We start from the raw sequence: 15,519 nt of genomic DNA, 5'->3' as shown, positions 1-15,519 counted from the left end.
AGTGTAACAAATTTTTAATGGGAAGAAAGTTCTTCTCTCTTTTGCAAAATTACACTATGCATTATTTTTCAGGTTGAGGTTGATATTTGCATAGAAACAGCTTATAGCATTAGTGAAGAGGTATTTGAAGTGGCTAACTTGTCTTCTATTTTGTGAATTTTATCATTATTTAATCATCTGTACCTATCAAAAGGGAAACTTTGGAATTTAAATATTGCTGAATGGTGCTGGAAAGCTCTAAGGCAGTTTTGTTCATTGCGTTTGGAACTTTAAAGGGTTAAGGAAGTCAATTTGTTTAAGAAAATGAACTCCTTCTTAGACTTCTTTCTACTGACTATTCATCAATACTGAGATGATCCTGTTAATAATAATAGACTTAGCCCTTGAGCAAGCAGGCACTAAATCAGAGAAGCTATTTTCCTCCTCTACTCCTTCTTAAGAAAAACAAAAACAACAAACAAACAAAACACTGTAGGAAGGTTTTTCCGATAATCAAAAGAAATAATGCTCATCTAAAAGATTCAGAAAATAAAGTTTAGGAAGTAAAAACAAATTTTCCTCATAACCTCACATCCCTTTCCAGTATGGTCCCAATTTTTTGGTCCCCTTCATCTCTATTCCCTGGCTTCTCGTTCTCCAGTCTACTCTAATCAGGGCTCTGATGCCACTATTTTATGAAGCAGGTCTTATCAAGGTCACCAATGACTTCTATCTTGCCAAATGCACTGATCAATTCCCATCCTCATCTTTTTTCTTGCATTTGATAGTGATACATTAAATACTTCCCTCTTCCTGGAGATACCTCTTCTACTGGGCTTTTGTGATACCATACCCTGACTTTTATTCCTGTTTCACTGATCCCTCTTTGTACTTCCTTTGATGATGCATCTATTAAAAAAAAATACTAGGGGGCAACAGGGTGGCATCCAACTCTTGGTTTCATGTCAGGTCGTGATCTTACAGTCATGAGATCGAGCCCCGCATCAGGCTCTGCACTCAGCACTGAGTCTGCTTGAGATTCTCTCCTCCTTCTGCCTTGCCTGCTTATGTTCTCTCACTCTAAAATAAATTAATCTTTAAAGAAAAAAAAAAGGTAATTTAATCAGACCTCTAAATGTTAGTGTGTCTTCTCCTATTTATTTACATGCTTTCCTTTGGTGACCTCAACCAATCCCATGGCTTGAAATACTATGCTAAATATGCAAATACCCATACTTAATATCTACAGACCTAACCTGAGTCCACTGAGCTCAAGTCACATATTCAGTTACCTGACAACTCCATGTGGACCAAACATGTCCAAAATAGGATTCCAAACTCCTCAAACCCAGTCATCCTTCACAAATACCTACAAATGATTGCTCTTCTGGTTTTCTCTATCATGGCAATGGTATCATCATTTAACTAACTGCTTAATCCAAAAAACTGGGAGTATACCAACTCTACCTCTTTCCTCATTCCTACAACCAAACTGCATAAAACAACCAATTCAACCAGTCCACCTTCTCTTCCCACCATTCCTCAAATTGGAGTCAAAAATATCATGCAGTTTTTAAAAACACGATGATTTCTTTATTAACTTCAGTAGGTACTAGTAAGATGATCCTATATCTAACTGCTATTTCGCTTTTATCATGTATGTTAGGATTAGTGACCTTTTTTCAAATGTTTTATTAAAAATCCCATTTTTATACATTGTAATCCTCCAGAGAAGTATTTCTCACCTATTGATATTCCACTAGAAAGAGTAGAACTTTCTGCTTGGCCACGAGATGGTGCGTGGGGCTCCATGACGCTGTCATCTAGTAGATGTCTTGGCCCTGCATTTGGGAACGTTGCACTCTTAAACTCTGCTGTGTTCATTTTATGAATGAAACTGGAAACAAAGAGAAACATTTTTCATATATTTTATTATTGTTGGTAATTCAGGATATAAAAGATACTCTTAAAGACTCAAGATATAGAACATTTACCTGCTATCCTAAGCTGACTTTTGAATTCTCATGCTAAGATATCACATAGATATTCCCATAAAAGCCTAAAATTAACAGTTTAACTTTTAGGAAACCAGGCCAGGCCTTATCTTATGTAACAGGTAATATTTTAATTTCATCTAGAGTCTTGGGTCCATTAAAAATAGTTCCACATTCACTTTTGGGAAACAGCTATTACATTTTCACAAAAATTATGGCAAAGGTAAACTACGGGCCCCATTTGAGTAAACAATCTTGCAAAGGTAACAGTGTTAAACAAAAAATCAGTTTCCTTTTCATTGTATTTAAGAATGAAAGGAGTAATTTTTATACACCTTTCCTTATGGTGACCTACTTTTTAAGACAAGCAATGACTGTTTTGATATAAAGTTGTAATTTAAAAGGAGAATGGGCAATTGCTTTCCTCATTTTATTTATGATGATACTCTGTAATATAGCTCATTTATTTCTCCCAAATGCAGGCACTGTTGGGAGAAGCTTATTTCCAAATTAAGGTAAAAGAAGAACTAAATGCTTCCAGGCAAAGAAGATATTTTACTAAATCAGGAAAAAACTACTGTTATACAAATAAAACTATATTTAACTAATAAAACATAGAGAAAACAAATTCAACTGGAAACAACTTAAAAATCTGAAAGATAAACTGAAAAAATGCTGACTTATAGCCCAAGCTATGGCACTTCCTGTGTCCATGTGGAATCAGGTTCCGAGGGGATGGCGGCGTCTGTGGAAGCAAGGCTCCTTCAGCTGCCATGCTTTTCCTTCCACTCTGTGGAGATGCTCCTACTTCAGGACCTAGCGATTAAATGCAAAAGAGAAAGAGACAGAGACAGAGAGGGAGAGAAATTTTTCAGATTGTTTCAAAAAGATTGTTTCTTTTTTTTTTTATTTATTTATTTGACAGACAGAGATCTCAAGTAGGCAGAGAGGCAGGCAGAGAGAGAGGAGGAAGCAAGCTCCTTGCTGAGCAGAGAGCCCGATGGGGGGCTCGATCCCAGGACCCTGGGACCATGACCTGAGCCGAAGGCAGAGGCTTTACCCACTGAGCCACCCAGGCACCCCAAAGATTGTTTTCTTTTTAATCCCTTGATAGAAAATATAAAATGTGATTTAAATTTTAAGATAATGATATAGTTAATTCTATTTAATTGATGGAACATTAAAATATTTGCTTTCTGGGGTGCCTGGGTGGCTCAGTGGTTTAAGCCTCTGCCTTAGGCTCAAGTCATGATTTCAGGGTCCTGGGATCGAGCCTGGCATCAGGCTCTCTGCTCAGCGGGAAGCCTGCTTACCCCCACACCCCCCATACTGCCTGCCTCTCTGCCTACTTGGGATCTCTGTCTGTCAAATAAATAAATAAAATCTTAAAAAAAAAAAATATTTGCTTTCTGAGTCTTAAAACACAAAATCCAAAACATACAAAATCTGTTAATTTCTATCTTATTGCACTAAGCAGGCAGTATTAGTATTTGCCCCTTTTCAAGAGGAAGAAGCAGAATTAGAAGAGATGGGCCCAGAATATCACAATCATAGATTAAGCCTGGAACTAATCACACAGAGGAGTCCCAGTTCAGTGCTCATTTAATTTTACACAGTGCTTCTCTCTCTTAGTTTTAGCTTCTTCTTGGAGAAAGAGCATATCGGGCAGGTCAAGCATTCAAGTTGGAATTTCAATCTATTTTGACACTGTTCAGACTTATGTGAGTTAAAAAACCAGAACTTGAAAAGTATAAAGATTTGCAAAATATCATTTTAACAAAGAAAACAAAAGCAAATCTAAGGGATTCAGACTGCCATGTTTTCCACTGCTTTTAATATACTCTCCCCCTGGGTATCATCATGGCTTGCCCCCTTGCTTCCTCCACACCTTATTGAATGGGCCTCCAAATACTTACAGGGTATCTAATATTATGAAGTTTAGTGCCAAAGTCTGCATTTGAAATTTTTTTTTTTATTTTTTTTTTTTTTATTTGACAGAGAGAAATCACACCAGGCAGAGAGGCAGGCAGAGAGAGAGAGAGAGGAGGAAGCGGGCTCTCCGCGGAGCAGAGAGCCCGACGCGGGGCTCGATCCCAGGACCCCGGGATCATGACCCGAGCCGAAGGCAGAGGCCTCAACCCACTGAGCCACCCAGGCGCCCCCTGCATTTGAAATTTTAAAAAAAGTACTTATTAATAATTTCTTAAACAGGGCACCTGGGTGGCTCAGTGGGTGAAAGCCTCTGCCTTCAGCTCAGGTCACGATCCGAGGGTCCTGGGATAGAGACCTGCACTGGGCTCTCTGCTCAGTGGGGAGCCTGCTTCCTACACCCCTCCCTCCCGCCTCCCTCCCACTGTCTCTCTGCCTACTTATGATCTCTGTCTGTCAAATAAATAAATTTATTTATTTTTTTATTTGAGAAAAAAATTTCTCAAACAATGAACAATTCTCCCCAATTTTATATTTTTAATTATGTGTGGTACACATATATTATCCCCATTATAATGCAATAGGTGAATTATGGGATTGTGACTATTTTTTATTATTTTTCGTACCTGGCCAGGATTAGAGTGAAATTGCTAAAATGTTACTAAAACTGATTTCCATAATTATTCACGTTAATAAAAATTTCCACTGAAATCACAGAAAATTTTAATGTCATCAACCTTCACTGACCAGGATAGTGTATCCTTAATAAAAAAAGAACAGGTATTTATAAACACTTACTTACCTTTTTCTGTTTGTTGTATGTATTTTCCTTGATGAGTTTTTTTTTTTGTACATTACTATAAACTCCAAGTAACAACTTCTTAATTAAAAAACAAAAAAAGCCAAAGTGATATATTTTAATACCAAAAATAAATTTTTGCATGCATTATAAAATGTGCTAAGTATTTATTTACATTGGAGCATATTCTTTCTTATTAGGTTATCTGATTTGTTATTCAGTAATCAGAAAAAACTACACACTAACCTACTAAATCTTCTCTCGAAGCAGCAGAGCGTGGCGTGCTTGTCCCTGGTTCTATCTTTAACGAAAGCCTGAATTTTAAAAATAAACAAAACACATAAAATGATTAACATTTGACAATATTAAAATTATGTATTTCTTCACAAAAAATAAAGCATTTTAATAACAATCTCAGCTATATATTTTTCTTCAAGAGCAATCTTCAATAATAGTAAATCTCTTCTTTCTTTCATACAAAGCATATCTTATGGTCATTCTTAGAAATATTAGGCAGAGAAAAAAAAAAAAACATTAAAAAGTTATACTTAAAAACAGAAAAATTTCCCCCAAACTAAATGGTTCAACACATTTAAAAATATTTGATGAATGACTAAAAAGTAGTGATTTAACTTAAAGTTATATTGATACCTGACACTTAAATTCAGGAATTTTCATGTATTACACAAATTACTTCTAGAATTGTTGCTGGACAGACAAATGACTTCTGTAGCACTGAAAATTTCCAAAACATCCCCCAAAACAACTAATCCAACTTTTTTTTTTTTTTTTTTAAATATTTTATCCATTCATTTGACAGACAGAGATCACAAGTAGGCAGAGAGAGGGGAAAGTAGGCTCCCTATGGAGCAGAGAGCCCAATATGGGGCTCGATCCCAAGACCCTGAGATCACAACCCGAGCTGAAGGCAGAGGCTTTAACCCACTGAGCCACCCGGGCGCCCCCCAATTCAACTTCTTAAAAGATCTTTTTGTTTTTTAAAGATTTTATTTATTTGACAGATGGAGATCACAAGGAGGCAGAGAAGCAGGCAGAGAGAGAGGAGGAAGCAAGCTCCCTGCTGAGCAGAAGGCCCAATGCAGGGCTTGATCCCAGTACCCTGGGATCATAGGTGCCCCTTAAAAGATCTTTAATAATAAAAAAGTTGTTAGCAAAATTCCTGGTAAATCCACGTCCCAAGTAAAAGCTTATTAGCTGATACGTAAGTTCCATTTAGGATTATATATCCAGTTTTGAGTTCCACAGCAAAAAGAGATTATGACTCCTATCAGTAGATGTCATTTCAAGAAACAGGATAATACAGCAGTTGTAGAAAATACTTTGGTATAGCCCACAAAGCCTATTATTACTAAGTATTTGTCTAAATATTAATACTTTTTTTAAAAAAGCATTCTACCAACTGGAGCTTTTTTAATGAAATTATACAATACAAGTGATACGCATCATGATAAATCTATTATAGGTTCTCAACTTATTATTTCCTTGATAACCTCACATGGAATTATATGTGATTCTATTCCAGTTATTTGACAGTGTAAAATGTAGTCCTGAACAGACAGATATATGATTAACCAGAACTCTCTGTTCTTTTTCTTTCTACGGAGCAGTTTACTTTAACTATTTGGGCTACAGACTATACTGAATTCATTCATTTGATCAACAGCTATTGAACACCTGTTTTGTGTTGGGCACTGTGCTCTTTGCACTGAAACAGAACAAAGATTAAGGCAGACAAGAGTATCCTGCCCTCGAGAAGTTTACAGTTTAGTATGTGGAGGACAGAGAAGTAAATAAAATAACTACAATTTCCTAACGCAGAACTGCAACTGAAAGGAACAGAGAGGAAGCTACGGGTGAGTCACGCCGCTGTCGGCAGTGCAAAAAGCGGAAGCATCTTAGAGCGCAGCAGTCAAGTCAGAGGGTGGGCGCCTACCTCATCATCAAAACACCATTCAGGAACAGTGACGCTGGTTCACCAAGAAAAGAGATTATGTTCAGTATTAAAATGGAGGAAGTGTGGAAGATTTCCATCCTGATTAAAAAACACGCATTAGGGTGTTTTTAGGCTCAGTGGGTTAAAGCCTCTCTCTGCCTTCAGCTCACGTCATGATCTCTGGGACCTGGGATCCGGCTCTCTGCTCAGCGGGGAACTTGCTTCCTCCCTCTCTCTCTGCCTACTTGTGATCTCTGTCAAATAAATACATAAAATCTTAAAAACTCCACGCATTAATTTGTAGTGTCTACACTGGTTGCCTATAGATAGATGAAGCCTTGGATAAACCAAAGGTGTTATTTTTATTTAAATCTCTCTCGTCAGAAAGACCTTTTTTTTCCCAATCATTTTAATGGCTCTTATCTTAAAATGCTGACTTTCAGCATACTGAATTAGAAGGTTCCTAAAACACGACTGCATCTTTAAAAAACTGTCTTCTTCAGTCTCCCATCTGATGCCCCAATACTGCCAAGTGACTGAGCATTCTGCAAAGCAAAAACACTGCTTCCCACCCTAATCCTCTGATCCTTTCATCCCCTGGAACACTTTTCCTCCCTCCTTACAAGGAGATACCATCTACTCGCCTGTTAAGATTAATAAGCCTCAGGTGACACTGTCTCCTGAAACCATTCATGTTCTTTTTCCCCTCATTTTTCCCACTTAAAACTGAGTTAGGTCTCGCCCCGGATCTATGTTCCCATGGCACCCTGAGCATATGTCATCTGTCACAGTCACGTCTGCGCAGCTTTGTCATCATCTGTCTTGTGCATGTGTTCTGTATGAGATGAGCTTCTTAAGGGCAAGAACAAGAATTTGTTTTTATAATTCTGGCAAGTAGCACAAAAAACTCACCTATGGCAAATGCTTAATAACTATTTGTTAAAATGACTGTAATGGGAAGGCCATTCTGGTTCTAGCCACTCATGAAAACAGAAATCAGTACAACAGCATTAGCTTTCCTACAAAAATGAAGGTATCGCACATCAGTAACCGACAGTTAAAGCTACTTAATGGCTTCATTGGCTACTGTACCTTTTTCACAAAGTAAGAATTAGCCTAACTAAACACTTTTACTTTCACCACAGTAAATAAAAATTTACCATCCTCTATAACTGTGCAATAATTTCTTAGACTTCACTATTAAATACTTTAACTTCTTTTAAATTCAACAAGTTTGAGCCAGATATAGAAATTTTTAACAACTATTTAATCATATTTTGAGTTTAAGATATCTCACCAGACAAAACATGAGTGTTTTGTGCTATGCCAGTGATTAGAGCTAAGATGGAAGAAATAGTGGTAAACATAAGATACACACCATCAAACGCAAGAAGCCCCTAACCCAGGGCGACAACAAATCTATGAAAAAACTGCAGCCTTGAAAAGCTGATCCACTGACCTCAGACATTTTCAAATGAACTACTATGTAACAATCTTTTATAAAATAAAAATTGATACAGAAATATAAAGTGGTAATATTATGGTATGGGGGAAAGATGGCAGTAAAGGTGTTTTTATTTTTATTTATCTATTTGACAGAGAGAGACAGAGAGCACAAGCAGAGGGAGCAGAAGGAGGGGGAGAAGAAGCAGGGTCCCCACTGAGGAGGCAGCCTGACAGGGGACTCAATCTCAGGATCTTGTGATCATGACCTGAGCTGAAGGGAGATAGATGCCTGACTGACTGAGCCACCCAGGTGCCCCAATAAACGTGTTTTTAAACGTTAATAAAATCTTAGATACATTTAAATATATATTATCTAGAGCTTTAATCTTTGAAGAGAATTTATTTCTAGTTATTTTCCAGAATTTGTAGCCTTTTATTGGTACTTTATTCACTGAAAACTGTTGAAACTTAATGGAACAAGGCAGTTGATAATCACATCATACAAGAAAATTTTTATATAATGCATTAATAATGAAAAATAACCTAGTCTCTCACTTTGTAAGTTTTTGAAGTATGTATAAGTATGGAAGTTTATTGGAATTTATTGGAAAAAACATTTGTAAAAGACACAAAGTAAAATGAAAGCTTGGGACGAATTTGCATTAATAAAGCTAAGCAAAAACTTTTTATTTGAAATTAACAAATGAAGTTACAAGAAGCATCAGAAGCCTCAAGAGATATAAACTCTTTGTCCTTCCATCTTTTGAAAAAACAAAAAACAAACAAAAAAAAAAAATCCTAAAACCTGGCAGTTAAGAGGTACAGTATTCACTGAAAATAAAAAAGGTTAAAATGTAAAAATCCTTCCTAACTTGGCAGAACTGTAGATGTTAAAAAGAAGGAAATGGGCAGCTGTATTTTAAAAGTGATTTTTGAAATCTTTAATAAAGGACTTGCTATAACAGAGAAAAGGTTAAGTGTGGTACTGGACACATGCCTCTACTCTAGAGGTAGGAAGGTTCAATATTGTCTCAATCCATAAAACAACTGAAAACAAATTCAAAGATGTGTCCAAAAATTACCATTACAAAAGGAATAATTTTCCTATTTATAGAGGGTTTCATTATTTTTTCAATCTATTATAAGATAAATTTCCATAAAGATTCAGTGCTTGAATATAAAGAAAGGAAGACATTTATACTGGAACTATCAAAGATCAGCTCTCAACAACCTGAGAACAGTGAAACACTTTTAAACAAAAGAACAGATAAGGTATTTGTAAATTGTCTCAATCATATCAAGTGCTTAAGAATACATAAGGGTGCCAGGGTGGCCTAGTCGTTAAGTGTCTGCCTTCAGCTCAGGTCATGATCCCAGTGTCCTGGGATCGAGCTCCCCATCAGGCTCCCTGCTCGGCGGGAAGCCCGATTCTCCCTCTCCCACACTCCCTGCTGGTGTTCCCTCTCTCGCTGTGTCTCTCTCTGTCAAATAAACAAATAAAATCTTAAAAAAAAAAATAAAATAAAATAAAGAAATGTATACAAATATCTTTATCACTATAAGCACTGTAAGCTGGATTAGGCATTTGCATGATATAAAATTCAGATGTTTAAACACATGGGGACGAAAGGGTAGAACACAGATCAAAGTTAAACCACTTCTGAAGATCCAACCTACTTGTAATTATCATCTTCCACAAACTTCTGTAGTTCTTCTATATACTGAACGGAGTTCAGGTATTTTTGAACATGAGGCAACATGGGGATATCTAGGCAAAATGTGATAAATAATTATCTGATGCAGTATATCTTAACTAGAATTTTAAAAGTAAATTTGAGAAATACATACTTAAGAAAAATTAAGGTTGCATGGCACCAAAATTTAAAACTCTAGGAAGACACTACTGAGGTAGATTTTATTTAATGTAAAACTGATCGTAATTTTAAAAATTACAGTTTTATGCTGTTTGTACAGATTAAATAAATTGGATAATGTAAACTCACTTTTTTTTTTAACATTTTAAAAATATATACCAGTAATGGTTATCTTTATTCCCTACCAAGCTGAACGCATCCAAACATCATAAAAAATGAGAAAAAAATACTACACTTTTTCTCATTATCTGGGCTTGTGTAAGTTCTTTCTACATGTTTTCCCATTAAATACTCTTGAACAAAAAATTGGTTATTTATTTAATGATGAACTTAAGAAAGCTAGTCAACTGTTACAAGGATCATAGGTCTTAGTCCCTTCCCAAACTGAAAAATGTAAGAACTATTTCTGTAACCAGGGATATCAAATGAGATGAAGATAACAGAAAATAATCTTATAAATTATGTTAGCAAAGTTGCTACAAAAGAAAAAAGATAAAACAAAATTTTAAATATGAAATACTTCAACTCCTTAAAAGATATCAAACAGGATGCTAAATATTATACAATCATTATTTTCCTTTATAGTAGGATGATGTTCCCTGCTGTCCAAAAATGGCTATCAATTCAGATAAATGAGTCAAAAGAATCACAGCATAATTACTCCCCAGAAACGTACCATATTCACAGGACTGCTGTAAATCAGAAATTATTCGAAGGATGTTATTCATCAAATTTGATCTTTGCTCATTTTCTAGAATGCTGCCGGTTGATGGGTATGCTGAATCAATGTATGTTAAATCTGACAAATAGATACCTGAAACAAAATGAGATAAATGAGTGTTTTCTTACTTGTCGTTTGGAAGAGCATGATAAAAATGAGAAGAAGAAAACAAAAAAGCTAGCTCATCACTACATTTTAATATATGCTGTATTTAGGATTTATTGTTAATACACCACAGCCTTGCTAAATCATAATCACTGAGGCATAGGTTTCCATGGATTTGGGGTCAGATACATAAAAAACGTTGTTGTAAATGTTCTCTTATGAGGGTATTTTGTTTTTATTTCTATTTTAAAGTTTATTTACTTATAATCTCTACACCCAACGTGGGGTACTTGAACTCACAACCCCAAGATCAAGAGTCACGTACTCTACCAACTGAGCTTGCCAGGCGCTCCCGATGAACTTTATAGCAGTTCCCATGGCATTAGACATGAAGTGTTTGTATATTGTCTTGTTCTGAAGACTGACAGTTGGATTTCTGAAACAGTGCATGTGACTACAAACTGAAACTCTTTCCCCCACTGCAACCCCACTGCCCCACTTCTCTGTGCCAACAAAACCTCCAAATAGAACTTGGTTTTACCAGTTCTAGATATGCAAGACCACACATGTAAAGTGTATTAAGAAAGACATCTATAATTAAATACACTTTCCTACTTTTTAACCTCATTACTGCACATTTCACGGACTCTGAAAAAACCACCTATGTATCACATACACTGCCTTCCAAAAAAGCCCTGTGTTTTTTTTCATGCTGTTTCTTTCATCTTGACTATTTCCGGGACTTATCTCTGCCCATCTCAATTTTATTTAATATCCAGATCAGTGTCAACTGTTCTTTAGTTTTCTCACAGACTCCAAGAAAGGAATGTAGAAACTGTCCAGTCTAACCCCTGAGGTCCACAGATATTGACAGACTAATGCCATGTGAACTGTTAGTAACAGAGCTAGACCTCGGAGTATATACCTGTAATACCTGTACCCTAGCTTCTCCACTACCCCGTTATAAATTCATACAATATCTGTAATACTATTCACTTGGTAATTTTTATGACTTTATAATCTGTTTAAACTCTATACCTTATCTGCTCACGACTATAAACTCATTTAAGGCACTTGCTCTATCTTGCACTCTAAGAAAATGAAAATCCCCTGCAGTGTTTTGACAATAGGTGCTTAAAACAACCTAAAATCTTGGGTTGGCAATCCTTTTACTCATCCTATTCATTCTTTTTCCATTCAGGAAGTCTTAATGGTATTATTAATGCCATCTATCATAAATACTTCCTTTACTTTAGAGACTCTCAACTTCTTTTTTAATGACTTCAAATGAATCTTTAGCTTAGCTGCTTTTCCTTCAATCTCAGAGGAAGAAGAATCCCTTTTTCCCCTCCACTGTGATTTTGAATGTAATCACGACAGCCTCCTCACCTGCCGTGGGCTCCTTTCCGGAGCGGAGTGGAGGCCTACATTTACACCTCCTCTCTTGAAGAAAACAAAATCAAGGTAACTCTTTGTTCACAACTGATTCCTCCTCTGGACAGGACCCCTTTCCCTTTCTCTATAACAAACAGCTTAAAAGAGAAATAGAGACTCCTCCACTGATTTAACCCTTCATCTCGTTTTAATGAAATATTTGACACATATAAAAGTTTAAGTGAGTCAGAAAAAATTATGATAGACTCTGAAATAGGAAAAAAAAAAAAAAATTACCAGGTGTCCTATCTCCAGTGTATCCTTCCGGACTTTCTGAGCTATCTGACAAACTCCGTAAGTTTTTGAAAACTAGCCTAATACAAACTCCTGTCCATAGAAATGCCAATGCCTTATGTTCAGTAAAATGTAAATGATTAATGCCCTATGGATGTTGACCAGTTTTGCAACTATGTATACATTTATCTTAGCATTCTTAGTGCCTATATGGTAGGTGTGGTACTTTGAATTCTCTCCTGAAATGGTTGCAGTATCCTCCTGATCCCCTTATAAATTTAATGATTTAAATAAAACCGTGACATGTATTCATTTTGTGTTTAAGAATCATGATTTTACCATTTTAAAAAGTATACTCTAACTCATGTAATATTGGTTGTTATCAAGCAATGTAATAGATACCGGTGAATGACCAGGCAGGTTAAGAAGTACAACATCACCTGTACTGTTCATTCCCTGTATCATCTCCCTGCCTCCCATTCAGAGGTAACTAACCACTACTCCAAAACTTAAAATTATTCCCTTGTTTTGTTTTTCCCAAGACATCTATCTGTATCCCTGCACAACATATTTACTTTTGCTTATGGTTAAATTCAATGATAACATTCGTAAACATAGGTACACAGTAAATAATTTATAGGTGTTTGTTAAATTTTTAAAAATATGGCCTTCTGTGATTGCTGCATCTCACCATTTTGTTTCCAGCAGTTATTTGTGTTGTTAAATGCAGCAGTAATTCCTTAGATTGAGAATATATTAACATGTAACTGTATCACAATTCACTTACTTATTTGATACTTTAAAGTTACTTCCTCCCTCCCTACACTTTGCTATTGACATTCTTATAAATATCTCCTGGGACACACGTACAAGAATTTTCCTAGGATATATCTCATACTATATTATGTATATGGCATTTATATGGCTTATTAATGTTCAACTTCACTTTTTTTTTTTTAAGATTTTATTTATTTATTTGACAGACAGAGATCACAAGTAGGCAGAGAGGCAGGCAGTGGGGGGTGGGGGTGGGGAAGCAGGCTCCTCGCAGAGCAGAGAGCCTGATGTGGGGCTCAATCCCAGGACCCTGGGATCATGACCTGAGCCGAAGGCAGAGGCTTTTAACCCACTGAGCCACCCAGGTGCCCCCCCTCCACTGGTTTTTAAAGCTTTATTAATTCACACTACCACTGATAGCATTTAAGTTTCTACTTATCCACTCTTGTGCTAACATTTGATATTATCAGTCTTCTCCACTTCTGCCAATCTTATAGGTATAAAATAGTATTATGTGCTGCCGAAGCGAGCACTTATAGGTATAAAATAATATCTCACTGTGTTTTAATTTTCATTTTCTTGATTGGTAATGAGGTTACATTATTTATATTTCTATGAAATGTCTTTTATCCATTTTTTCCTCAGGGTTGTCTTTTTTCTTACTGATTTCTAAGTTCTTAATATATTGTGGAAACCAATCCACTTGGCAGTTAAATTTAATCCACTTTTCACCCTACTATACAGTCTGAAATCTGGGGTACCTGGGTGGCTCAGTTGGTTGAACACCTGCCTTCAGTTCAGGTCATGATCCTAGGGTCCTAGGATTGAGTCCCATACTGGGCTCCCTGCTAAGCAGAGAGTCTGCTTCTTCCGCTTCACCCTCATGTTCTGCTCTTCCCCCTGCTCGTACACTCTCACTCAAATAGATGAATAAAATCTCTAAAAAAAATAGTCTGAAATCTGTATCTTGCTGACATTTACTCCAACAAAGGTATAAGGGACCTGCTCATTATTAAATCTTTAAACATCTCTCTTGGTCTCCCGCTGCTCATTAGTGTCTCAGTATTTTTATTATTCCCTTTGTTCTTTGGGGCTTTACTGGCTCTAATGGCTTGGACCCTCCTAGCTCCACCCCCCCCATTCTTCTTTTTCCTCATGTTCCCTAGAAATTGGTGTTCTCCATGGTTCTGTCATTAATCTCACTCTGCATGTTCCTTTCCTGGATTATTTTACTTCTGTAGCCTCAACCATCACCTAATTGCCAATGACTTTTCAAATCTCTTTTTAGAACTGAAATCTTTAATTTTCAATTTAACATGCCAAACTAATCATTATTTGTCTCAAAACACATGACATCCCAACTTCTTACCTTGGTTAGAGATATTACTAATTGTTAAAGTTAGAAAGTTCAAAACTACTCTAAAGTAGAACAGTTCAGGAGAAACTTACCATCTTGCATTTTCTCCCATATTAGGTTATTAGTGAATACAAGAGGATCAAGTAATATTGAATCATCAAGTAATACATTATGTAACATACATCAGAGCCTAAAAGCTGGCATTCTATCTGTCCCAATGTTTTTAAAACCAGGAAATATCTAAGTGATTATCTCTTCTTAAAAAATGGGAAGATCTGGCAATAATGAGGCACAGCTGAGAAGAATGCAGATCCCACCGTATTAACCTCAAGGATGCCGGTTTGTCCTAACTCATTTTCCTTTGTTACTTTACTTCTGGTTTATTTCACTTATTTATATTACTTGCCTCATTCTTGTGAGCATTTGTCTTTGTACACCTTGAGTTTGTAACCCCGGTATACCTATATATGTCACAGAATTTAAAGAAACAAATTCTGTGAAAGAGAAACTGGGCTGACTTAAATAAACAATGTGGTTCGACAGAAAGAAAAAACAGCTCAAGCTAAGACAGCAAGGAGAGGAAAGCACATGGTATATATAAAAATTAGAAGCCCTGCAAAATTTTACCTAGAAGCAGCAATCAGTAATTATAGAATCCAAGGAGAGACAGTATGGCACAATGCTTTGGAATTAGATTCAAACCCTGTTCTACTACTTAGTACTGAAGTACCAAATCAGTTAAGATGCCCCAATTTTTGTTTCATTAGCTACTGAGCTACTTAATCAACACTTCTGGGTTTAATGAAATATAATAGCACAGTTAGTACTGAACAGTTACTAATTCTCTCTCTAGACTTTTCTAAATCCACAGAACCAGCAGGGAGTCAGAACTCTCTTTTTTCAGGCCAGAGTTATG

General features: G+C 36.2%; 1 protein-coding gene across 7 annotated transcripts in view; it reads right to left on the bottom strand.

Annotated features, from left to right (window-relative positions):
- RALGPS2 (Ral GEF with PH domain and SH3 binding motif 2) overlaps positions 1-15,519 on the bottom strand; it is a 164,385-nt gene that overhangs the window by 25,745 nt on the left and 123,121 nt on the right. For all 7 annotated transcript variants that reach the window (XR_006815507.1, XM_045982375.1, XM_045982376.1 and 4 more), the window contains 5 exons: positions 10,652-10,789; positions 9,779-9,869; positions 4,948-5,015; positions 2,654-2,789; positions 1,725-1,876 (listed from right to left, as the gene is read on the bottom strand). Coding sequence is in view for 6 of the 7 variants with exons in the window: in XM_045982375.1 (XP_045838331.1) it covers positions 1,725-1,876; positions 2,654-2,789; positions 4,948-5,015; positions 9,779-9,869; positions 10,652-10,789 (585 nt within the window). In the remaining variant the exon portion in view is untranslated. The remainder of the gene's footprint in view (positions 1-1,724; positions 1,877-2,653; positions 2,790-4,947; positions 5,016-9,778; positions 9,870-10,651; positions 10,790-15,519) is intronic.

Source organism: Meles meles, chromosome 17 (genome assembly GCF_922984935.1).
Source record: "Meles meles chromosome 17, mMelMel3.1 paternal haplotype, whole genome shotgun sequence".
Taxonomy (NCBI): Eukaryota; Metazoa; Chordata; class Mammalia; order Carnivora; family Mustelidae; genus Meles; species Meles meles.
The sequence above is the reverse complement of the archived record's forward strand: the minus strand, read 5'-3'. Positions and strand labels throughout refer to the sequence as shown.